This window comes from Melospiza georgiana, chromosome 8 (genome assembly GCF_028018845.1).
Source record: "Melospiza georgiana isolate bMelGeo1 chromosome 8, bMelGeo1.pri, whole genome shotgun sequence".
In the NCBI taxonomy this organism is placed as follows: domain Eukaryota; kingdom Metazoa; phylum Chordata; class Aves; order Passeriformes; family Passerellidae; genus Melospiza; species Melospiza georgiana.
In genome coordinates this window covers 12482049-12509026 of record NC_080437.1, presented here as the reverse complement: position 1 = coordinate 12509026, position 26978 = coordinate 12482049, and the positions used below count along the sequence as shown (strand labels likewise).

General features: G+C 38.9%; 1 protein-coding gene across 2 annotated transcripts in view; it reads left to right on the top strand.

The window, feature by feature from the left end:
* The first annotated feature begins 486 nt into the window (after positions 1-486).
* The window catches only part of SH2D4B (SH2 domain containing 4B), a 56380-nt gene continuing 29888 nt past the window's right edge, over positions 487-26978 (top strand). For both annotated transcript variants that reach the window (XM_058029384.1, XM_058029383.1), the window contains exons 1-4: positions 487-670; positions 13366-13525; positions 14604-14751; positions 22322-22466. In XM_058029384.1, the coding sequence (XP_057885367.1) occupies positions 487-670; positions 13366-13525; positions 14604-14751; positions 22322-22466 (637 nt within the window). The remainder of the gene's footprint in view (positions 671-13365; positions 13526-14603; positions 14752-22321; positions 22467-26978) is intronic.

Sequence of the window (26978 nt, the reverse complement as noted above, 5' to 3'; positions counted from 1 at the left end):
ATTGCTGCTGAAGGGAACTGCTTGACCTGAAACTCTGAGACTCTCTATGTTGAATTTCCTTCTGCTCAAGGGAGCAAAGCTGCTGGGTTCAATCAAGAATCCCTTATTTTTACTGGCTTGCAGTCAGGAGCACTCAAATGCCTTTTACTCTTTTTTCCCAGCCTTTTCATTTTATGTTTTTTCCGTAGCCTTTTCTGTTCATTTTTCTTACATTCACTTGACACCTGTCCCTACATTTGGAGGATGAGATAAGAAAAGAACTTTGTCCCTGTCAAGCCAAGGAGCAGAATATGCCTGCACAAAAAGAGCCAGAGCAGGAATCAAACCTCTCCTGGGCAGGCAGGTGTGGGAGAGCTCCTTTGCTGCAGTTTGCCTTCTGGAGTGCCATCAGTGGGCTTTTGTCACTGTAGTGGGTATAATTGGAAGCAGGTTTCTCTCTCTTTTATTTTTCCTTATCTTTTTTATTTTTATATTTTTGGAGTCATCATGCTGCAGCAAATTTTGCGTGACATGTATATTGACCCTGAGCTCCTGGCAGAGCTGAACGAAGAGCAGAAGCAGATCTTATTCTACAAGATGAGAGAAGAGCAGCTGAGGCGCTGGAGGGAAAGGGAAGAAAAAGCCCGAATGGAGGAGGCTGTGCTGAGAAAGACAGCAAGGCGCAACCAGAGTAAGATTTCTGACCTCCTTCTCTGCTTCACAGCTGGGGATGGTGGGCTTGCAGCTGGCTGTGGTGCAGCAGGCATCTGGAAGAGATTGCAAGGATGAGTGCCAGCTGTCCCCATGGGCAAAATGACAGTCTGGGACTGCAAAAGCTATGTGTTCCTGCTCCTTGTATCTCCAGGCTGCTCCTTTGTTTTGGGAGTATCTTAGTGATGGAGCAAGGGGAATTGTTTTAAAGTGCCGGTTTCAGTCAGGAGTCACTGCTGATGTTCTGTCAGTGGTAACTGATGTATCATGACCAAGTTTCTCCTCTCCTACTCCTAAGGCTTTTCTTTTATCACCTGACATCCTCATTCTAGGTCAGGCAAAAGCCTGTGCTGTTGCAGTTTCTTCACTTGGTATTAAATATTTCCATCAGGCTGTAGTAGGAAATAATTTTGAATTTGAGCTTGTTATGAAAGGCTCTTTGTGAATAAATGTAATACCAAAAGAGCCATACTATATGAGACTAAATTTCCAACTGTATTAGTAAATAGTCTCCAAGAGATTGTTTAGGGAATAGGACAATAGTGTGGCAAGCCAACAACCAAAACCAAAGAGAAGGAACCAGAAATGTGTTTGCATACAATATATAGTTAAAACATGGAGCTCCTACCAGAGACTGCTATGAATGCTGAATGTGTGTGTTGACTTGAAAAGTGAATAGCACAATGGTGGAAGAAACATCAGAAAATAACTTCTCCAAATGTCTTTTCCTATTGACTGGCCTTGGGTCCAAGTGGTTTCAAGTAAACAGAAATACTTAATTCCTTGCTCTTTTTTCTGAGTTAGTGCCTTTCCAGCTCTTTCCCCCATCCATAGGATGAAGTTGATAGGCTGGTGTAAAATAGAAAACCTTTTCATCTTGGAAATGTAACTACAGTGATTCTCAACAAGATGTCACAGGGATATGCAAACCACCCATTTCCCTGCCAAAGATCTTATCACATCTTTAAATCTATTAAAGCTTGAATATTCAAAGTTTCTATTAACTTTTGGTAGCTGATTTTGAGAAAACTCTGTAATGGTTATGGGACTGCAATCCCATTTCAAATGTTGCTTATTTGAACACAGCCATGGTAGAAACACCTCAATACAGAGATATTGTTGGATTCAGTTGTCAGACTTGAAATATCTAGAGCTTCTGAACCTCACAAAGTGCCCCTTAAATAGTTATAAATTCAAAGACTATTATTAGAAAAGTGCTTCAAATTAAAACTATTTTCCAAGACTCACTTGAAGCACAGACCTGCATGGAATGACTGGAACAAATCACAACAGTAGCCTTAAAATGAGGGAGGAATGACCAGAAGACCCTGCCATAGAAGAGTTGAAAATGACCCCTCAGAGATGGCAAGGTGAATGTTGGAAAACGTCATTCTGTTAAATATTTATTTTTTTCATGTTAGTGCTCTCACTGTGAATGGCCCCCTTGAGAGGGATGGCATCAGAACAGCTTCTCTCATACAGCACAAAAGCCTTGTTCATTTTGATTGATTTGTAGCTGAGAAAAAAATTAAAAATGCAGTTCAGCTCCATATACCAAAACAACATCATATCATTGAGATAATCTGTATCATGCTCATTCTTTGAGGGAGACAGATACAGAAAACTCTAACTGCAAAAATATTTATCTGATGAATTGTCACAGTGTTGACACCTACATTTCCATATATAAATTATACATTAAACCTGTTCAGCTTCCTACTGCAGGAGACCATTTTCTGGGTGAGTAATTTTCTGATTTGTAAGTAATAGGAGAAAGGAGAGCAGCAGAGTACCCTATAGATTTTATTTGCTCTAACAAAGGTAGTCACAAATGCACATTGAGTTAAATTTCATAAAAACCCATTTCCATTTTACCTTCTTAAATTGCCAATTAAAGGTATTGCTTAGGTTTGACTTTTGCCCACTGTTAGGGAATTTCTACTTTCTTCAGAACTGTAGTGAAGAACTATTGGAATCAGATTTGCAAGTCAGGCATCTGGTTCTGCTGGAAATATATTTTTACTTTCATGAACTGATGTGCACCAGAGTTGGAAAATATAACTTCTTTCAGGTGTGCTGATCATTAACTGTACAGATACTTGTAATTGATTTCTACTGCATAGTTCCACAATGTGATGTTAAATGGTCTCTCAGTGAAGATGGTTTCTGGCTTAAAACAAAAAAGATAAAAAAGCCAACTGCAAATTATGGATATAAAATAGTAATTACTGTGCAATAGTCTTGCCCATAGACTCAAGTAGAGTAGATGACAATAATATTTTTTAATCTTAAAATATTTTTTTCCTAGAAGACAATTGACATCATAATTTTTTGGACCTTGAAGCTGCTTAATTTTAAGTTGCCCTTAATATATAAATGAATTTCCAGACCTTCTTCCCCTGCTACATAGCGTAGAATGTAGAGTGTTTTTGGTCCCGTTTTAAATTAGTGTCTGTCAAGAAATGCAAAGCCACCCCAATTACATGTTCTTTATTCCCTTGAAACTGAGGGATCTGAGGTTTTTCACCTGTGGGTTTGGTTTTGACTCTGCTGCATGACAAGTTTTGTGTTCATGCTACCTTTTTTAGGCCAGGAGTTACTCTGAGTTTATAGATATTTTTGTAGCCTGAAAGAGTAAAATAGATATGAGACTTCAATATTGCTAATGTTGTGCTGAGTTTCTGAAAATGTGGATGTTGTTTGTGAATACAACATAGCATTTGTATAAAATAATTTTATTCTAATTTAAGTGGAATTATCTTTATAGCACTGCCTTTCAAATCCTTCTGCTTTCCTCAAAGTTTGAATAGCCACCTAAGAAAACTTTTCTTCCCATCTCTTTGGGATGGATATAAGATTGAACAAAAGCTGCTAATGGACACTTCTCCAATTCAAATGCTCTGAAAAGTGCCTTCTGCTTGATCTAGAGTTCTATATCCCAGCTGCTGCAATTCCCCATGGATTCAGGAGCTTAGCTACCGTGGGATGTGTGCACTCAGCAGCACAGCAAAAGGATTGGATTTTTCAAAACAAAGCAGTGACTGTGGGTTCAAGTTTGATTTCCTATGGTGGCTTAAGGATGAAATGGTCTTATGTTTTAAGTGTGCTGTCCTATGGAAACTACAAGTGCAGAGCTGGGGGCAAAAGGATTGGCATTTGCAGGTCAGAAAGGCTAGACTTAAAATCATCCTCAGACTTAGGGAATGATCATTAACATGATCATTTTTTAATTGTTTGGAAACTAACTACCAAAGGCCCCAAATCTGCATTTTTTAAAACAGTGCCACTGAATGCAGGTTGTCCATAAATGTCCTATTCAGTACCATGAAATTTGCTGTTTAGAAAACAAGTCCAAACCATGAAAAAAGATGTAAGTTGTTGAAGTTGTTGAGAGTGTTTAGCAATCCAAATAGTGCACCCATCTGTGTAGCCTTATTCCTAATTTCTAAAAAATTATTAGTCACCTGCAAAATGTAATGCTAAATGGTGCCTGCTTCTTTATTTGGATTGTTTGGTTCCTTGTGTCTTGAGGAAAGGTTAAAATTGAAGTTAGTATCAGAATGAGTCAGTGTTGAAGGAATTATTTCATTTTGAGGGTGAATGAATTATACTCAGATTATTGAACAATTCTAATTTCTTTGCCAATTAAAAACCACAGATTGATGTCTAAAGGGAAGCAATGTATAAACAACACTTCAGAATGAAGTATTTCCTTTATATTTATTCCCATACTGAATAAATTGCTCCCAATTTCTTTTTTTTTTTTTTTTTTTTGCTATTTGTACCTTGCCAAAAATTATTAGTAGAATTTGGGCATTATATGGGTCCTATCAAAGCATTCAATGTAAAGGAAATCTTTTGTAGCTTTAATTGAATAATGACTGCTGGCTGGTGCTGGAATAGCATCACAGGTGAGCTGAATTCTTGGAGGTCCACCTTCAATTCACTTACAAATTGCTCCTGGGCAGATGTTTCAGGAACATACTTCATTGTAATTAAACACTTTGCTTGTTCCTACTGTGCTAAAATCACTGAGAGAAGTCTCCTCAAAATGTCAAGATCCTTTGGGATTCTCTGAGATTTGAGTGACAGGCTGCTTTGCAATTTGCACAGAAACATATTTGTGTGATTAGGCAGGAGCTCTTTAGCCACTACAGCTGAGCTGGGAGGAAGCAGAGGGCCCTGCCAATTTTGGTTTTGACACTGATGCAGTATCCAGAGCTGCCAGCATTCCCAAAATGAGATCTCAAAAACTATTGAGCATTAGGTAGCTGAAGGACAGTCATATGGGAGGGGAGACAATGCTGGTCTGCTGCTGTTATTTCTGCCATTTATTCATTGTGAACTGCAGCTGGTGGTGCTCAGATGGGAGCTATTTGTAAATGCTCTTATTTACCTGTCCTTAACAAGAGAAGCTGGGAGAAAATAGGGTAAGCTTATCACAGCATGGCTAGAAAATAATTTATCTATCTAAATGACATTTGTGTTAGAAAGGTCATTAGAGAATAGATGATGCTGTTTGGAAGCAAGTATCTCAAATATACCAAGTGGATGGCTGGAGAATACATCAGTGTCAGAGGAAGGCCAGTGAGTGAGCATGTGTCTCAGTGGGTGGACATGCAGTGACATTTTTCTGACTTTGAACTTGGAAATATATTCCTTATTTATGCTCAGGCCTCTACAGACCCTGGAAATACTTAGCGAAGATTTTATCTCCCATGGAGACAAGCTCCTGTCAGTGTTCAGTGTCTCTTTCTCTGTATCACTGGATATGGATCTAACCAGGGACGTCAGACCTCAGTATTTCTGAAACTTCTGGCATTATGTGATCTTGAACTCTGAACAGTCCTGTCCTTTGTTTCCAATTCAGATATAGATGGAAAAGTAAAAAGAGAACAGGAGCAAGAACGTAAAAACAATTTTTGTTAGGGTACAGAGCCACCTAATTTGAAGTCATTGGACAAGTTTTAATGTAACACACAATGTAGAGCAGCTTGAGATGTGCTGCAGCTTTGTTATGCTCTGTACCTTGGGCCAAACTGAGCTGCTCAGGGCCTGTGCCTGGTGTGGCTGAGTGCTGAGGTAGGGTTAGAGAGCAGCTTCTGAACTCAGTTTTCTGAACCTGGGGCTATCAAGAGACCTCCAGCTGCTGGATGACCTAGGTATGCACCAGATGGAACAAATCCTGAGGGATTTCTCTCGCCTCCTATGATCTGCACTAAGTCTGTGCTTTTCCGTTTTCTCTCTTGTCCTGCAGCTGATTTCTCTGTTTTGCAGAAAAGTGACAGCAGAATATTGCTGCCTACCTGGGGCCCTCTCCTGCAGACACGCAATCCTCAGTGCTCCTGTTCCCTGAGACATCTGGCATCAGGCATTCTGTGAGAGAGGCTGCTGGGTTAGTGAGCCTCTGGCACAGAGGGCAGTGCTGTGTTTCTTTGCAGTGTCACGTTCCTCTGCCTGTCTGACACAGCAGTGCTGGACTTTCTCCCACATACTGTGCCTCAGTAATGATATGAGGTTGTGGCTGTCTGCAAACTCATGAATACTTGATATGGAAAGAGGGCAGAACTGTGGCCAAGGGAAGAATAGGATTTGCCCAAGTTAATTCAATATTTTCTTGCTGATTTTGCCATTTTTTTACATAAATGACTAAAACATTCAAGGACAAAGGAACCAGGTTTTGAGAGCAGGATTTGGAAGGTACAGGAAAACTCAATGTGTTCGAGTCAGCAGTGGATTTAGCCAGACATTGATGGCAGTTCAATAACCTTTGAGTCCACTTGTTCACTGTGGTGCAAAAAAGCCTCACTGTAGGGTAAAGTTCTCCCTGCTTCCCTGGTCCTGTGTGCCTGACAAAAGGAGTGAGTGCAAACCTGGCACGCTGCATTAATCAGGAGAGCCTGGTAGAGAAAATGATCCATAGCTCCCTGTTCATTCTGTGACACAGAACCCTTATCCTCCTGCTTTGAGTCTCCAGCAGACCCTGAAGCTGCCATGCAGACTTGGTTTTATTTTCTCAAAGGGAAAACCTTGAAGCTTTGTGATAGGTCTCTGAGAGAAACCAAGCCTTCTATATGGATTTTACACTTTACAAGATTCAGTTTGGATGAAGAATCAGAAAATATGGTGCTATGTTTTTGAAATTTTTTAATGAAGAAAAAAATCTCAAATGAGCAATACTGATGTGAATGATTTTAAAACCTTTAATTTTCCTCTGATGCTTACCTATATTTTTATGCTGTTTACAGTGAGAAGGTCAGCCATTAAAATGGACAGACAAGAGGCTGCCTCTAGATTGTACAAGGAGTTAGAACAAGGTCTTTAAGTAAGAGTTTTGAATGTTATCTCCTAGTTGAAATTGGCCAAGTACAAAATTGTTACATGTAACAGTGTGCCTTGGCCAGGGAGCGACAAAATTGTTTAGAACATACTGGGCAGATGCAGCTTAAATGGTATTTTATTTCAGTGTTTCTTTTTTCTTCTTCTTTTTGGTTTCTAACCCTGTGTGTGTGGTACATATATACATACCATGTCCTCATGCAAACCCACTTACCTTTGAGTGTTGTGTACAGTTATCCCTGCTACATTTGTTAATTACCAGAGTCCTGTGTGAGTAACTGCTTCCTCCCTTAATATTTGCTCTCTTCAGTCACTCTTCTTTTATTTGATGCTGCAGGGGTTTATTGCAGCATAATTATTTCCATGGTAACAGGCTGTAATTCCATAAACAGAAGATTGAGTTTGTTATATGATCAGGAAGCAGCTGGAGAGCCATAAAAGGCTGATTTTTCAGCAATGCTGAAATCCTGCAACCCTCATTGATATATTAATGTAATCAGCTGAATTTCTTTCTGCCTTTGCAAATCCTCCCCTCAATGGGAAGGCACATAACACAGTATTGAAATTCAAAGGTGTGTAAATTGAAATGTCAGGGGCAGAATTTTCCCCCCATTCTTCTAAGAATTGAAATGAAGGGGTTTTTTGAACGTGTTTTGGGAAGAGAGGGATTCTATGGTCCCTAGCATAGAATTAGCAGAGGCAGAGCACAAATTAATTGTAGATCTTCAGTTTATTGTGAAATGATGTTATTTTCATTACTTTCCTCATTACCATCTAGTTCTTCTCTGTATATTTTAATGGATTTACAGCAGTTATTGTTTTGAGAAGTGCATTCTGTCCTTTGAATAGCCTCTCAAAAACATTCACAGTAATTTCCTAGGTTTTCTCCTTAGAAAGAAGTGAAATTCTGTTTGTGTGTTTGTAAAAAAAAAAAAAAAAAAAAAAAAAAAAAAAAAAAAAAAGGCTAATTCAATTCTTATGTTGGCTAAGCTCAAGGAATTGAGAACAGCCTAAAGCTCACATGCTCATTTTCATCCTAATCAATGAGCTTCTAACACATGTCCTCTAGCTAAATGAAACTCTGAATGGAAACTCATCTAACTCATCTACCCTGCAGACTAGCAAAATTCATGCCTCTACTTTAAAGAAACCATAAAAAATAATTTGCTTGGAAAGCCAAGAAATCTCAAGTAAGGGACATTGTGCTTAGACCAGAGTATACCAGATATTTGAATTGCAGAAGAACAAAAAACCACAACCCTACAAACACAGAAAACTCCATGAGCTATGGTTTAGCTCTCCATGGCAAAAGCGGATCGAGCTGATCAGCTTTTAATGCACATGCAGCCAGTTTCAAATGCCTGATGAATTTCAGGAGGTTTTTTCTAGCCCAGAGAAAGAATAGAGATGTTTTCTGTAGAGACTCAAAAGATACTTGGTGTGACTGCAAAGCTTCCCAGCGGGTGAGGAAGGACAGTCAATTGCTATTGCAGAGATTTGTAGCTTCCAAGCAGGAGAATTATGGTGGAAAGCCCAGAGAAACAAAGCTGTTCATGGAAATAGCAGATTCTTTAGTACATCATTCAGCAGAATTTGAATGCTGTCCCGTGGTTCTGAGATTATAAATCAGTGATCACAGAATTTGCTGAATTTACGCCCTGTGGTGTTTCCTACCACAGAAAGGCAGGAGGGTGCTTGGTGCTCTGTTATTTTGCTGGACTAAGCCTACAGACTGGGTGATGGCACAGCTGGGAATCCTGACACCAAATCAGGCCTCTAGCCCCTTGGAATAGCTCCTGTGTAAACACTGGGGATGGATCACAAATGGAGACTGCTGGGGATTCTCTAACTGTTAAAGCAATGGTGACCAAGCTTGGAGAAAGGAAGCTGACTCCAGCAGTATTGTATTTGCTCTAATTACCATTATTTCCAAAGCCATTTTATTTGGTGATGTTAAAAAGGAGGCCAAGAACCCATAAAACTCCTAAACCCAGTGAGTTGCTCAGCTCTTCTGCTCCAGCTGGCAGAGGCAGTGTGGGGCTCTGGTCTCCTGGTGTGTCTGTGTTTGTTCCAAGCCTCAGACACAACGTGGAGGTCTGAGCTGATAGGATTGGAACCCAGTGAGCATGAGGTGGGATTCCCTGGTGCTTCTCTCTGTCCCCAGGTGTCCAGGCAGTGTCGGTGCTCCCTGGCAATGTCATGGCAGTGACAAGGTGACAATGCCCTGCTGGCCCTGGGGCAGCTCAGAGGCCAGAGCAGCCTGTGGTGCCCCATGGCTCAGCTCTGGTAGCACTCCAGCACTCTGCGGGTGGGATCAGGCGTGCTGCTGGCAGAGCCTTGTGATTCTTATAGGTGAGAGCTCGAGTTTCCAATTGCCCTCCAGGGCATTGTTTTACACTTTCATTGCTGTTATAGAATTGGCTGTGCAAATAACAGACAAATAGAAAACATGATTTGGTCTTATTTTTGATTGTGTGCATTTATATGTACAAACTTGAGTTGCTGTTGGTTCTGGCTTTAGGTCTCCGAGAAAGTTTTTGCTGTGGTCCCTTTGTGCTGCAAATTTAAAAGACCTGATTTTGCATTTTCTGACCTGGTATTTGTCTGGAGTAAGGAGCCAGAAGCCAGTTTATTGGTCTCAAAGCAGTATGAGTGTAGTTTTAGGGGACCTCCATGTGAGATACTAATTAATGGATGAGCTTCAGGTGAAAAGAACTTCAAAAGTTTGTCTTTCTTTTGGTGCTACAAGGATATTTTAGGTGAAAAATGGCAGAAGAGTAGGGATGGCAAAGACCTAGTAAATTATTCACTAAGTTTTCCTAATAAAACATTGCTTGTTTCTAAAGTACTTCCATTTCCACTCTCCAATCCAGACTAGCTTTGATGTCCGCTGCTTCCTTAAGGTTATTATTTGCAACTTGTCACAGTCTCTCAAGAAGAAAAAAGTACTTTTGTGGTCAAGGCACAAGACTGGGGCTCAAGAGGTTTAATTTTTGTTTCTTGACTCTGCATTAGGCTCTGTGACTGGGCTCAGCAGCCTACTGCTGACCAGGAAACATGAGCCTCTCTTGCCTCCTTCTCATCTACATTTCAAATTTGTTTAGTCAGGACTTGTCTCCTTTTATATTTAGTTGAATTTTTCTTTTTTTTTTTGGTGTTTTTCATTTGGAAATAAAGTGTATTAACAAAACATCTTATTTTGCAGAAAAAAATTAATACTCGAGAGGCATTTTAAAGCAGGAATTATTTTGTAATAATCAGCCCTAAATAGTAGTAATTCTCTGCTTGCAAAGCAGACAACACTAGTCTCCTGCAAGTACTAGAGGAAATGATTTTCTGGACTTTCTTGATCTTGCCATAGGTTCTGCAGTTTAAAATATCATTAGCCTAGAAGAGCTGACCCTCTCACTGTGAATGTGATTCTGCAGGCTGCAGAGGCTTTTTGTATGGCAGAAATTCTGCTTTCACAGTGCCAGATTTTCTCCCTGAGGTGCTCTTTTTTTTCCCTGCACAATCATTTTTGATGTTATTTTGTGCTAAGAATCTACTGAGTTTTATGATCAGATTGTACAGTAAAGCTCAGCTGCAGCTTTATAGGAGCAGAGGTTTAAGAAGGTTTGCATGGGAGTAATTTCTTGAAGCAAATTCAGTGGCTGGATGTGAAAAGGCCTTCTTTTCTTCTAGAGAAAGATCTGAATTAGACCATCTGTGCTCAAGCTGAATTATTTTAAAATGATATATATATATATATATATTTATATATATGGGAGTATGTCTGTTTAATGATGAAGGTTAAAATTGCCAGGTTGTTTAATACACAAATCTTTCAGTTTTGACTACATTTGAACATGTACTTTATGCAAATACAGTAGTACTATGTGTAGTACTGAACCAACAACACTGGTGGTTTCAAAGGAGTTTATACACCTACTGGCTAGAACTTTATAAAAAAGATCCATTGTTTTAAAAGAAGAAAGAACAATTTCTCGAGACACATCGACAAATCAGCTATTTCTTTTATTGGGCTGGGTTGCAGTGGGTTAGTTGTGCCTCTGAGAAACACATTAATAAACCTTTGGCACAGAAAACCTTGAGAAAAGCAAAGATAAAATTTGTCTGCTTACCTGAAAAGTTATTATTTTTTTATTCCTGGTTCCCTCTGGCAAGCTCATAAATTAATAGAAATAGTGAAATTGTCTCAGAACTGGAGTAGTATTTTGTATCCACCGTTATGGTACACATCAATTAATACAAGGGGTGTTGTTGTCTTTTCCTTAATGTACTAAATGAAGGAGAGACATTAGGATATTCAGATTCCTCACAAGCAAGATGATGTGCTGTGATTTTAAAACAAACACTGCCTTTAGTTTTATGGAATTAGTGTTCCTGGGAGTACTCATTCCATACTTCTCAAGATACTTTACCAGGAACTGCAGTAGGAGAAAACCTTGGAGTCAAGTAGTGATATGGCCAGTCAGGTCTCAGCAGATGGTATTCCAATGCTGTATCCAAAAATACAAGTTCAAAATAAATGTTGTGCTGACAGGAACACAATGTACAGAATAAGAACCACAATGAAATACATTCACATTTATAACCTGAGACATAATCTGATAGACTGTGAAAGAGCAAATGCTTTTGAGGGTTATTGGAGGAAAACACTATTAGCTTGAATTTCCACCCCTCTTTGAAGTTAGTACCGTTAGGCCAACGCTGGGGATTCGTATAAATTACATTTTCAAATTTGATATAGAATATCAGCTTTCATGGTGAGATCTGATCCATTCATTGCCTTCAGTCTGGATTGTCAACACTTGTGAGTGTGGGCTGGTGCTGACACTGCTGCTGTCAACAGCCCCTCTCCACTGCCTCCTGCAGTTTTCTGCCTTCAGCCTGGGATGTCAGAAACACTTTATTGATTGTGCATTGGGAAACTTAATCCGGTTAAATGGATATGTCCTCACACAGAACAAGTGGTAGCTTAAGGTGAGAGTAGCTAAGCTGATGCTGCTAGAGAGAGATGGAGGAAAAGTGGAAGCAAAGCCTGCCTGTTATTTGGCAGGCCTGTTATAAATAGGATAAGTTTCTTTTGACTCTTATGGGAACACTGGAGAAAAACCCCTTAGGAAAATGGTACTCTGTCCATTTCCTCATGTTTTCACATGAGACAAGGTTTCTTTTAGAAGATAAAGATTTAGAAGTTTCCTTTTGTGATGCACAATTTTCTCATATCAGTGTTTGGGTAAGAGGATGAAATCTAGGGGACTAATATTCAGGGAATGATGAAAACTGCTGACCCTTTATGTCCTTGTAGTCTGAATTCTTTGAAATAAATCCAGTATTCATTTGATAAACGTCTTTGTGGCAGAATCTCCTTTTGTGGAGGACAGTTTCAAGAAATTTGCAAGAAATGAAACATAAAAATTGATGCATAAGAGGTGTTTCTACAAATTCCTTATTATGAACCTCTAAAATGCTTATAATATTTGACAGTTGTATTTATCAAAGCAGAAGGAAAAGACCAAACCACACTAAGTCAGGTAATGTAAATAACTATTAAAATGGGTTCAGGTAGGATCCAATCTAGTGTCCTTTGTAGTCCTACATTTGTACTTGATGGCTCACCAAATGCAGTCTGTTTTGTAAAGAGCTTTTCAGGCCTTTTGTGGTGTTCTTAAAATCACTCTGTCAACACAGTAACCATAGATTTTTGTGTAGTTTGTGTCATGAAAACTGAGCCAGAAATTTGATCCCTTTCAATTGCCTCTGTGAGCAGAATAGGCTCTGCAGCACTGAGTGGTGTGCTCTGAGCATGCAGGCTCCCTGAAACTCCTGCTTCACACAGTGGGAACACGAAATTCCTGCATTCTTTGAAGGTGTTCCCATGAAGTTTCTCTACCTGTTCAACACTGGACATTCTTTGTGCACAAAGAAATTTAGTCACATAATATGACTGGTCATTGCCCATCTCTTTTTCCATGGTCTTCATTCATCCCTTGTTGAGTGAAGTGAGCAAATATAGCAATTAAAAAGGGATTATAATACTGGAATTCTGGGAAATGCATGCCTGAATTAATAATTTTTATTTTTGTGGGACAGTGAGTCTTTAAAGTTTGGGTAATCCGCAGCATGAAAACCTTTTAATTTTTTTTCCCCAGCGTTTGGCACGATCTGGTCAAATCTGAAGATTTCTTTGGACCTCTGAGCAATGTTTTCTTCTGAATTGCAAATGGCAAGCTTAATGTTTTCTAAGTTGCAGATTGCCCAGGCTTTCACGTGTCTGTGCAGGATCTGAGGCGGTGTTTACGTTGTGGTGTGTTCTCGGTGGTGTTGCAGGTAACGGCAAGCGCGTGCAGTGGCTGCGGGGCCAGGACGGTGAGGTCTGGGTCTGGGTGATGGGAGAAGCCCCGGGGGACAAACCCTACGAGCAGATCTCGGAGGAGCTCATAGCAGAGCGGGCCAGGCTGCAGGCACAGAAGGAGGCAGAAGAGCTATGGTGAGGATTTAAGAGTCTGAGTTCAGGGTCCACTTGGCATAATGGGGAGGCATGACCTTGTAGAAAGGTGGGAGGTGATGGTGGGTAAAACTGGTAAGTATGTTTTGTGAGCGTTTGCTTTCACTTGCTTTTTCAGGTTTTCAGCTTGTTAAAAATGTTATTTTGCTTTTATTGAATATTGAAAGCCAAAAACCCTATTTGCAAAAAAAAGTGGTGCCAACTTTTTTCTCTGTTGGGAATTTAGCTAAACCATTGACCAGCCTGCAAATAAAGAAGAATGAAGCAGTCTGGTTTTGAGATGATTAAATTAGATATGTTTGTTATATCACAGTTCAGAGCCCACAATGGGGGTTTAGTACATAAAATCCTTTTTGAAATTGGTTTTATTTGCAATTTGCTTGTATTAATTTTTATTCCAGCAGTTCAAAACTCATTATACAAAGTGCCATGTGGTGCTTCTAGCAGGGCCTCTTCCAGGTTTGGGGGACATTCAAAAGTGTTTTGATGATTGATATTCTTAGAAATTAGGCCACCTGCCTCACACACTTCCCTTTGCAGTGCAGCACTGAAAAGTGACTCTTTAATATCAGGTTATTCTGTGTTATCCTTTTTCATATGAGATTATTCTTGTTTTGAGTGCTTGCATATTTAAGCAGGGATTGAAACCTTCAACCTGTCCTCTGAATTCCTTTTACATTGTCAGTATGAATAAACAATCTAGCATAAGAATTTGGAAGACATTTTTACTGGTATTTGAAAGATAGTAAATTCCCAACCATGCTTTGCTAGACCAATAGAAAAATATAAGGTATGACTTAAAGACATCCAAGAAGTACTTGTCTAACTTAGAAGTGCCATTTTAATTAATAATTTATCAAAAATTGTAAATTGTCTGCTTTCTGGATGGTTTATTAAAATATGATTTTTGCGAGGTCTCTTATTAAATACATTTTAATTCTTTGCTTGCATCTTTCCATGAAGGCTTATGCTAATTATTTATTGCAACCAGTGTGTAAGCATTGATCCTCAATTTAAGAAAATTAGTGCATTAAATTTTTTTTCACATCCTTTTCTGAAGGAGACAAAAGGAAGCTGAAATAACAAAGAAATTCCGTGATGCTATGGCTCAAGAAAAAGCCAGAATAGTGGCAGAAAAATGGAAAATAGAAATGGAGGATCGGAAAGCAGCCAAACTGGAGGAAGAAAAAATTCAGGAGGAACTAAAGGTTTGCATAGAGAAATTTAAGGATTTTTTTATAGTGTTTTCATATAGATTCACAGTTTTTGTCACCTTCAGTGCATGCTTATTAATAAGCTTTAAAATCCAGAGTTGTAATTTTTCATTCTGGAATATACAGATAGCTACATGGTGTTCAGCAGAACAGCTGGGTGAGCGATGAGAAAAAATTACAGGTCTCATTCAGAAGTGCCAGAACAATCAAACTGGTTATTCAGCTCACACATTAACAGAATTGTTCAGTCAGCTGTGCTGGATGAATCATCCGGGGGAAAAAATGTACAATTGGGAAAGATCTCATTTTAAGTTAGTTTGTTTGAATGTATTCTGTGTATCTTGGATGAGTTTGTTCACATAATGAACTTCAAAACTGTGCCACTACTTCCTTCAAAATAATAAGGGGTGGATCCTTCCCCTACTCCACATATGGGAAAAGTCCAGTTGGCTTTTCTAGGAGAAGTTAATTTGCTTGATTTTTATTGACTTTACAATGAACTTTTTATGAGCTCAGTTACAATATTTTAATATTTGTTGGAAATAATATTTTTCACATTTTCTAGTTGCAAATAGCAATTTCAAAACAAAATAGGAAACACATCTGTCCACCCTTTTCATATTACTTGATAAAGATAAAAACTTGTTTAAAAATGAGAAAGTGAAATATAATGCGTTCATGTATAGAAGTCATGACAGTCCTCTGAGAATGGGATGTGCATGCTGGGACTGCACATGGTTGGTGAGGCTGTGTTTCCATGGAGAAGGCTTTAGAAAATCTGACTCTGAGGATCCATTAACTTCCATCCACCCTCCTCTCCCCTGCTGACAGCTTGCTGTGTCTCTTCTTCCTTTCCTGGTGCAGTTATTTAAGGTATGGAAAGAGGGGACAGACTTTTCCCTTTGGCCCTTTGTGATGGGAGGGATACTGAAAACTTAATGTTAAGTTTATGTGGTTTGATTGCAAATAGCAAATTTCTTGTCACTCTGCAGAGTGTGGGCCTGGGATTTGAGGTGGTTGTGGAGCACAAAGCCAGGGCAGTTCCTGCAGAGGAGGCTGCATAGAGTTGCTGATTTACCTTTGCACAATTAATTTGAATTCACAGGAGAGAATGGGGCCTTTGAAATGTGATGTCAATGAGTAATGAAAGTGTACCTTGCTGCTTTATTAATGTATGAATAATGAGCAGAGCAACTAATTAAACACTCTTTCCTCTGCTCTCTGGAAAGTAAAGCCCTCTTGAACAAAGGCTGACAGTGTTCACTCATGTCTATGTGGCTGACTCACAGGACACTTGATGGGGAAAATGTCCACAAGCTCACTGCTACTGTTCTGTCTCAAAGAGACTTTTTCAAAGAGTAGAGTGAGCAACTTCTGAGACTTTCAGTGGCCAGTATTCATAGCTTTCTATTAAGGCAAACTAGTTGTTCAGTTGTTGATAAAATTAAAAGGAATGGCACTAAATTCTGTTCATGTTCATATTGATGGAAAGGCAATGTCACAGTGATCTCTGTTTCCACTGTTTCCCAGGACATGAGCAGGTGTCCTCCATCCAGCTGTGTGCCTTGTAGGAGCACTGCTGGAAGTGGGATGAGATTATGGTTCAGTTTCTGCTTTGAACTTCAGATACTTAACTTCATCTGGGATTTCTCTATCTTCCTAAAGCTGCCAACATATTTGTTCTGCTAAGGAAGTAGAAACCCTTTCTTTCCCAATGGTTTCTCTTAAATCAAGCATTTGAAGATACAATTTGCAAAAATTTAAATAAAAGGACCGAAGTTTTCAAGACAAGACCCAGCTGAAAGGAACTCCTGACTTAAAGAATTAGTTGGGAAACCAGATGTAGTGATTGTTTCTTTAAATGCCCTTTATCAAGTGTTCCCCAAACCAGTTATGATGTAGTGATTGTTTCTTTAAATGCCCTTTATCAAGTGTTCCCCATAATTTTCTGTATTAATCCAACAACAGAGTCTAATTCCACTTTCAGCATAGGCTCTTCAATTAGGCCTATAATCTGAGATCTGCTGGGAGAGACTTGGTCTGGCATAGGGTTCCACCAGCAGAAATCCAAATGCAGGACTGATTCCTTTGACACTCTGCTGCTCAGAAAAGCAGCTTATCTGTTACATGCTCTTGAAAGATCAGATCTTGTACACTGTGCATGGTGCATAGACAGGGAAAGAAAGCTGTGTTTCTGGCATCCACGTCCACCTAGAAGGAAGGAATACAACTAGGGTTCAGGGAAAAAGATGAATTAATGAATCTACTGATGTATGACAAAAGTAATTGATAAAATGAAGAAGAGGGTGTGGAATTTGATGTAGATCTGTAGGCAAGATTGCTGCAACAGATTTAAAATATTTAACACACTGGTAATCATCCCTCTGTGATGATGATCAGGCCATATTTAAAGAGGTCTCCAGACTGAGGTATGGAAAGTCCAGTTTCTGCTAATGCTTCATCCTCGTGAAGCACTTTGACTTGGGAAATTGAAACTGTCTCATTTCTGCTGGCATGTTTAATTTCTAACCAGATTGTGTCACAAAATCTCCTTTTTAAAACGCTTCTATTCCTCTTGACCAGTCATGGGACGTTAGGGCTGTCTGCACTAGATAAATGATATCTTACATATCGAAGTGAGTGATGATCCCTATTTCCTTTTCCAACACTACTCCAAAAGTATTGCTTTCCTTGGTGTTTCTAAGCAGAATTGACTTTAATTTACGATGCTAGAATGTAACGTTGACTACTTTATTTTTGCAGTTTAAGGACAGCTATTCTTTTATGCACCTCTTGCAAAGGACAAATAAGAGAGCCAATTACTATCATTAATCTTTTTGCTAATTCACAAAGGCTAGGAGCTCATAGGCATAATTTTCTATGGTTATCAGTAGCTGTCATTAAGAGTCTGAACAATGTGCAGAGCTAAGGCAAATTGAAGATGTGAGTGTCATCCAGCCAGGGGTGGGTATCCTTCAGCTACATTTAGAAATAAAAGAGATCTCTCAGTTCAGTCTTCATGTGGTCTACATAAAGCAGGAGAATATTAATAGTAAAGTACTCTCCTTATGACAACATCAGATACCTGCCAAATTTAATAATATAAGCACAGTTGACAGCAGAGCTAGATTGCCTCTTAAAAATTCCCTGGGAGATGAAATGTGTCTCATCAAAGAAGATAGGTTCAGAGAACAGAACAATTAGCCCTTCTGTTCAGGAAATATCTAATTAACCTTGTGCTCAGTAGAAAGAATACACTTTCCATTGAGCTTGGATAAGCTTTCAACACATGCCTGCATGCTTAACTGTGCCCCCAAGTGCTGTGGACCTGATTCTTCAGAAAATTGCTGCCAGATGTAGAGTTTAGGAATACAGTGAACTGTCACCATTGCCATTTGGAGTACTGTGGGCTTCTTATAATAGAGCAGTGAGCATTCTGTCTTGATCTGAAAAAACTCTTGTCTCCAAGTAAACGTCAACCACTGTTATCTCCAAGTGCAAATAAGCTGTAAGTTCAGCTCTGTGCTTTGCTGTGCCAAGAAATCATTGAACTCTTTCCCAAAACCAGCATATATATAATTTAGGAACATGACAACAGCTTCTTGCTGGGGTTCAGCACCCAATTCATTCTGGAAGTGCCTTAGTTTCGTTGTATCAATGGCAATTACAATAATTCATTTTGCTTCCTTTTGGGTCACTACAATTCAGTAATTCTTTTTTCCTCCAATGCTGCTGTCTCTTAAACAATATTGTAAATGAGGAAGTTGTTAGTTTTGGTTGGGAACTGTGTTCAGGTTTTATCTATCCTACTTGTAATTGATATTAATTTTAAAGGAAAATATCTTCCTCAGTGACATCAGTAATGATTGCACTTCTGAAGCCACTATCTTCAGTCTGGATTGCTGGCAAAAGCTAGCAAAGCTCAGGTGTTTTCCATGGGTTAATGGCAAAATCTGAACCACTAATGAGGGTAGCTTACATGTTAGGAATTCAAGCTGTGAAGAGTCTCTAAGCTCCAGAGACAAACTTTAAGTAGATGGTCACTGGATCTATGGTAAATTACTTGAGCAGAGCCTGTTCCAGCATGTGCAGCAAATGTCAGATATCTCCAACCAGGAGCAGTCCTTGGCTTTGCTGTCCAGCTTATGGAACACAGGGTCTTTGTGATCAGAGTAGGCTGATACCTCCTTGTATGTGTGAATAGCATGTCCTGGGACACACCCATGGCAGAAATCTCGTAGCTTCTGCATAAAGCATGAGTGCAGTTCATATGTTTGTCTCTGTGCAAATACATGCACAGTGAAGTGATGCAAAGCCTGTGTTCCTTTTGACAGACACTGGTAGTGGAGAAAAAATAATGCCTCAGCAAACACTTTATTTTCTGATGCAAGTGAGAGAATTTTGTCAGAAGAAGTCTGGGAAGGAGTTGGACATATTTCTGCCTTTACTCAGAGCTCTGTTGGCACCTGTCAGGTGGGTCTGGAGAGATGTCTCATCTCTGAACACAGCTGGCTGTGTCAGCCTTGCTGAGAGCAGCCTGTGCTGCAGCTGGTGGCCCTGGGGTTCCAGATTTCCTTCCTCAGAGCAGGGTGTCCCTGAGGGCTCTCAGCTGTGTTTTAGGAGCCCTGACTCTCTTGCCTGGCCCAGGTGGTTGCTGAGTGGGCTCAGGAGGTTCAATGCAGCTGTAGTGCATCCGGCTGGCTGCAGCTTCCAGGGCTGCCAAAGACGCTGCCTGCCAGCCTGAAGCCCTGAGAGAATCCCAGGTAGTATTTGCTTCAGAGAGGGCTGTTGTAACAAGCACACCTTGTGGGTTTTGCCCTGAGCAGCAGGAGGGTGGTCATTCAGCTGCCCTGCAACATGTAACACTCCCCAGAAAGACCCCAAGAGCTGTGGTAGCCAGAAGCCCAGTTTTCCTCTGTGAAAACCCCCACTGCTCTATTTTACCTTTTCTTCAGTGTATTTTTTAAATCTTTCTGCAAAATTTAAATGATGACCTAACTCCTCTCACCTGCCTTGGACTAAAACATTAAAACTTAACCATGGCTAATATTAAATATTTTTTAGAGCTGCTCATAATAAAGCTGTCAAACATAGTGAGATACACATAGACAGAAACAAGTTGGTGGTAAATTCTCAACTGCCAGAGGATATATAAGATCATTTAGCATGTTCAAATTCTCCAATGGAGTAAAGGCTGGAGAGGATTACTGCTGCCTGTCGAATTGCCAGTGTGATTTGTTTCAGCAGCTTGGTATTTCACAACAATTTGCAACTCTGAACAGAATTGTCACTTCCTAATTATTTTGGCAGAGCTAAAAGGGTCAGGCAAAGAGTACAATCTCTCTCAACTGTCAGGCAGAAGATGGTGTTTGTAGATATTACAGCTCTTCACTCCCAGCTCTGATGTGCAGGATTAGATTCCTGGGGAGGAGCACACAAACTGCTCGATGTATTCTTTCAGTGGAGTAAATTAATTCAATTGTTGTTAATTTTAAATACAAACACACACTGTTTAGTTGTACTTGACAAAGGATGACTGTTCTTTTCCTGTGTCATCCCAGCAAGGATTGTTACTTCTCACACACCACTTGAGGGAGTTGGACAATATACCTGCACATCTCTGCACTAATTTAATAAATATAAGTTAAATCTCCTCTTTCTGTAAAAAGGAAAATTATGTGAAAAAGATTTGGTGAATTCAGAATCAACTGCCCATGTTAAGCTTTTGTTATCTCTTCTTTGACTTTAATCTCCTTTTCAGTTAAAAAGGTAGGATTTTCTTAGTTTGCATTGTTACCTTCCATTAAGAATGTAAACTCTGCCTGAATTCTAGTTTTTGGTGTTGTGTGGGGGTGCTATTTGTTTGCTTTTCTTAGACCCTTCCATCTTTTTACTAGAAATGTTTCAACAACAGCTACATTAAGAAACAAGCCCAAACTTACAACAAAACTCTCATGTGATTCAGTGAAACTGCAGTGAGATTGATTTTCCCCCTCCTCTATTTTAAGTTTGCCTTGTGGTTTAAGATGTTGAATAGAAAATATTCTGATAACCCAGGATTGCTTCTGTGTCTGTCCATCTTCCTGAAGGATAGACTGAATGTATTGAATTTTTTTAGGTAGTGAAGCTAAGTGAATAAATATTCTCCTCATAAGAATAAAGAACAGTTGATCTCATATTTTTTTTCAAGAAGAGAATAGAACTATTTACTTGCAGCTAAAATGTGCAATCCCTAATTCTATATTAAAAAAGATAATTATTTTTTCTGAGGAAGCTGCTTGGCTTTGAAATTAGCATTGTCTAAAAGCATTGACTTCTCAAAATTACTGAACTGTCCACTCAACTCATGTTTTTAGGAGCCAGGAAATAACAATGGAAGGATGATGCTAGATATAATCCAAGATAGTAGCACTAGAATTGACTGAAGAAAAATACTAGGCTTTTATTTCTTAGAAATAGTAAGAGCAGTCTAATGCATTGTTCACAGAACCATATAACATTAAGGGCTGTACTCTCAACCTTCATCCTAGAAATTTCATAGGAGTAACGTTTTGCAACAACCTACTTGGGTTTCCTCTACTTATAGTTTAGGTCAGGTAACTAGGATAGTAATTCAGAGTGATTTTACTCAGGGATTTATAAAAAAATTCTTACCTGTATGTTTGTTCCCATAAGGGTATAGTGCTGGTTCCATTATAAAATTAAATAAAAACTGGTTTTATTTGTTATTCAAGTTATTTCAATAATATGAGTAACACTTAATGAAGTTCAGTTTTGAGGTTTTTGTGGGCTTCAATTAAACAATATTATTTAAATCTACTTCTTCACTACCTAAGGGATTTGGGAAAACTCATTGGAAAACAGATACAGATTCCTAGCTCTGCATTAATTGAGCTCCTATGTTATTGAAAATGTGAAGGAGGCCAACTGAAGACACAGTCTTTCTCAGATTTCCATCTCTTTAAGGCTTTCTTGGAAGGGAGCTTTTTTGGCATGTTACTCTTAGCTGCATTTTACAAAGTGACTGTTTTGTGCTGAAGGATCTGCCTTTTCCTCCAGAATGTAATGATCTTAATTTTTGGAAATATTATTCCCTGTACTGGTTATGATGACACACTGGGACAGTTGCTAAACCAAGAATAGCAATAAATCAGTTCCTGAATTCTAAAATTCTGTGGATGCTGTGTTTAGTGCTTGAAGGCAGCATTATCTTCAATGGGGGTACACATGGACTTAAACCAAGCTTTCCTCACAGCCTGGAGAATAGCACAGGCTTTGGTGCCATGTGACAAAATGTTTTCTGTATAGTTTTCAGATCTTAGATGCTTACAAGTTCCTCATTCCTTTGATACCTGTGGTCTCAAAATGTACCCTCAGGAATTCCTAGGAGGTGGGAAAATTCAGTGATGCCACTTGTGAGAGGCGAGAAGCCCAAAGTTACAAGAGATGGTGATTTGTCCAGGGTAATGCAGCTTCTCTGTGATAGGAAGCAACTGAAGCAGCGTCTCAGCTTTTGGCACATTCTACCTCTTTAGTCACTTGTTGCTTACTCCATTTTCTCTAGAAAAGAGAAGAAGAGGAAAGACAGAAAGGTGAGGAGCTGATCAGGCAGCAGGAAGAAATCCGGGCAAAGGAGCTGTACCTGAGCCTCAAGCAAGCTCAGCAGCACAGTCAGCACAGCGACGACGACCAGGAGTGGGAAGAACAGTGTGAGTAAAACTACCTTCACAGCACTCACATATTTCTGAAAGCAGGTAAAAAGGCACTTGCAGAATGGAGATGTTGTGGCCAAAAAAACTTCTACCTAGAGCAATACAAAGTGCTGTATTATTTTGGTGGAAATTGCCAGCTTAAAATTACAAACAGGAGTTTTGGATTTCTTCCTGAATCTGTGTCAATGTCTTATAGAAAAGTTTTTGTGTACAATGACTGAGATCATTAAATTTTGTCTAATGTACTTAATTAACAGTTTTGGCTTAGTAATAATAACTCAGGGCATAGTTATTTTGACAGCTTGTCCTCAGCCATCTTTGAAGAGATAGAATCTGTCTTCATCAGTATTTTAATTGCTTCCATATGGTAGTGGGGTGAAGCTATGGTATCAATGCTGAAACTCACTTCATTCCAAAAGATTACAGTAAATCATACTTATATTGTTGCTCTAAAAAAACACCTGATGATGATGATGATCTCATTCTATGGAAGTACTGTTCCTTTTAGATAGCCTGAAATTCTTTATTAATATCATAATTGTGATTAATTTCAATTTTCTTGGTGATTTTAAAAAGTGTATAAGGAATAGAAAAACTATATTATTATACAGATGTACACATTAATACCGTAGACAAGTAATGGCCCACATTATGAATAAATTTCAAAATATACAATTAGTTTATTTTATGGCTTTAGTCATCACTTCATTAATTCCTGAGGACTAATTATTGTAGTGCTATTACCTGGAATTGATCTGATAATGAATCACTGTGTACAAGATGAATTAAATCTATATGATACACTGGTGCCATTTTCCAAGCTCATAATAAAGTATGTTAATTTTGATCAACAAAACCTCTGCATATTACACTGTCAATAAAGATAAAGTAATTATTTTCTGGAGAATTATCTAAATCCAGGTGTACATGTTTATATGGAAAGGAAAACTAACTTTCTGTATTTTGGGTATGTGAGAGTAAACTGAGTTGAGAAAAAGTTGCCTTTTAGGTCTGCAGAAAATCAGCATCAGCTGGCAACCCAACATAGAGGATGGTATTATGTACTTTAGGATTTCTTTGATACTATATAAGGAAAGAAAAAAACATTTCAATCATAATATTAAAAGAAAAAAGTAATCCAGGTTACCTTTGCATTGAAATAAAACAAAATTCTACAAACACTACTAAAACCAGGTATCATTTTCTTACTATTGCATTAATGAGGTAACTGATGTTTTGAATTGTTGCCTCTGTTTTCTTGAGGAACATTGCTTGTGCAGGGATAGACATCAAAAATGCTGTAGAATAATTATGGGAGAAGGGAGGGAGAAAAAGGAATAAGCTATGGAAAGTCTTGACCAGGAGTTCTGTAATGGCATTTTTGGTCTGTTAAAACACTTGTGACTGCATCACATGCTGGTGGGGATGGTCTGCCACCAGTACTTTTTCTTGTGGAAGCTCTGGGGTATTCTGTATGCTCTGGAGGAATTCAATCAGCTCGTCTGTCTGCCTTCAGGCCTGTCCCCTCAGCCAGAGGTGGCTGAGAGCAGCTCAGGTGGCTCAGAGCTGCTGAGCCTGGTCACCAGCAGTGGTTCTGCCTCAGCACCTTCTCTCCTGCTGCTGGGTTTGCAGCCTGCTATAAATTGTGTGCTGCCAGAGTTATGCTGTTAGCAGTAATTGATTTAGCATTAAACTAACTGCAGACTAATGACTGGAGTGTTCCATATCCTTGTTTATCCTCTTACGCTTATCTCAGTGTCTCAATTTATCCCTGTTGGTTTGAGGGCTCAGAACCATGCTCCATTAGCAAATGGGTGCAACAGCTGAAGACAGGAAGATGCAGTGTTCAGTGCCTTATCTGAGACCAGTTGCTGGCTGGCTTAGACTGTGCTATCAAACTTTGTACTGAGTTTCCTCAGGTGTATTAACATCTTCCATTTCCTTAACTTTACTGCAGGAGCCAACATGTGTAGCAGATAGCAACAAATATTTGGAAGTGGGAACATCTAAAATTGCTATGAAATTAGTTAGTACCTCAGGCTCACCAGATTTTTCATTTTTTATTTCAGTTCCAGACATATTTTTCTTTTTATGATAATCCTTCCATTTTGTCTGCAATATTCCTGTGGGGCACTGAGAGGAAATTTAGTGAAGTTAGGCAAAGCTGTCCAAGAGTCAGCTTTTCTAAGCAATAAATAAATGCATGAATGCATAAGAGAATTACAAGCAGATGTAGTATTTATATTTTTTGCCACTACAAACCTGCAGTGGAGATCATATTGTCTATTAGGAACAAGACCAGGCTCCTTTGGGTCTTACCTCCTTGAAGTGAGCCCTGCCCTGTTCCACAGAGCTGGAGCTCAGTGGAACAGTAGTGCTAGAGCAGGTATTGGGGAAAGGAATGTAGCAATGATATTGATGACACTACTGATTTGTTTAGTAGATAGAATTCAGAATGTGATGGGGATTCATCTCTCCTCATCACATTATCCCCCAGCTGTTTATTGCCAAGGCAATAAGCAAAGTGATGCTAATATTAGTTTCAGTTGTTCATTTCAGTTTGCTTCTGCTATTTGCCAGAGAACAATAATGGCCCATAGAATTACTGTGTAAACTGAAATACATGATTTTAGGGCTTTCAGTATACTAAATAACAAGTGTAGAATAATTTGGAAAATCTGTGCTAAAAGGGAAAAATTATGTTGTAAGAGCAATTACTTTGATTTAATATAAAAGATATATATTGGGATATTTTAGAGGGCAGTTGTAAGTTAGCAAGTTGAGCAGGGATATTGGTTGGCAGGATGTATTGTGGAAGACTTATTCAGAGAGTCTACTGTTCAAAACTCTTATTTTTGAAATTGAAAAGCAAAACTAAACTTGGATAGTAGAGGGTACATATTCTCATTAGTTTTGGACATTTCTGTGTGCTGTCCATTTTTAGGTTTCTAGTTTATTTGTGACCACTCTTTGAGAAAGCAAAAAAAGTGTCTGTGAAACATGATAGGAAAATCTGTAGCACAAATATTAATCTGATTGAATATTGCAAAAGGCATTCTGTTACTACACTTAAAAAGCCCTACAAACTGCATCAAGTAGGGAAGTGCTCAGATACCATCTGACCAGATTCATCTCCAGAAAAAAATTATTCCAGTAAAAATGAAGACAGAGATGAATGAGTTGATCTATTCTTGTGCCTTTCCCTGAGCACCTACTTTTGGTCTCTCTTGGAAGAAGGATACCAGGCTGACTCATTATAGCTTCTTTTATAATGTTGTATTTTTATGTTCTTCTACGAATGTGTCTATGAATTTAATTTTGCCTAACTTTTAAAGGAATTCATTGGGTATTTATGTTCCCCAAAAATTCAAGTGAGCTTACTGGCAGGAACGATGATAAAATGCTGAATTTTAAAGTGAGTGGTCCCCAGTTCAGCTATGCATTAACTAAGCAAGTGCTCAACCTTACATGTATGTGCCCTCTGAACTCCAGTAGGTCTCACAGTGCACAGTGAATAGGAATGAGATTATTCATGTGCTTTCAGATAAGATGGCTGAATTGAAGCCATATTGCAGAGTATTTGTGGGAAGTTATATTTTCCACTTAGGAAAGGGAAAAAAACACTGAGTGATTTGTATGTGCACTCAGAAAATCTGAAGATTGAATTTTATCTATTAGCTAGTCATTTTTGAATAGCTCATAAACAAGCTTCCAAGAATTTTTAATGAGGGGAAAGTTTAAACAAAAAAAAAAAAATCATGATGGATATTCATAGCATATGTTTGGGCTTTTTCCAGCTTTCACATATCTGACTGTAAATCAAAAATAGATTGATTTAGAAAATAGATTATAGAAAATGGAGAGGTCCTAGTCTTTCACAAATTATTTGATCGAGTTCAGCAGCAGCGTAGTATGAATTAATCCTCATCTATATCAAAATATCTGGTATTAGAACTTTGCCAGGACTGCTAATAGGGATTTCCCAATCCTAAGAAAATATAGAAGACAAAAGGCACCTTAGGTTAGCATAAAGAAAGAAGAGATTTTCATAAACTGCTCATGGAAAACAAGGTGATCCCAAGCCAACCCCTCTAGGACCCAAAGAGCGCCTGCATACCCAGCTTTTTGAGCAAATAATCAAAGTCACTGGCATCAATAACCATGTTTGGTGACTAGAAATAATATTGGGGATAAAGCCATCACAGTCAGGAATCTACAGAAAAGTTTCTCACTACATATCAGACAAAATGATATATACCACATGAACTATCCTCCAATACTGACACTTCCTACAAATTTATCTATCTTGAGAAAGTCATTTAGAGTCTGAAGATAAATCTGGGTGTATTTTTGTAGAAGGTTTTTCTTACAATAGAATTTCATTACTATTCCTATCTTTCTTTATGGCTTAGAACCATCTCACTAGGAGGGAGGGTTCTAAGCCATAAAGAAAAATATGCTGCTCAGAGAGGCGTGTACCATTGTGATTGCAGCCTCAGCACAGCAGGT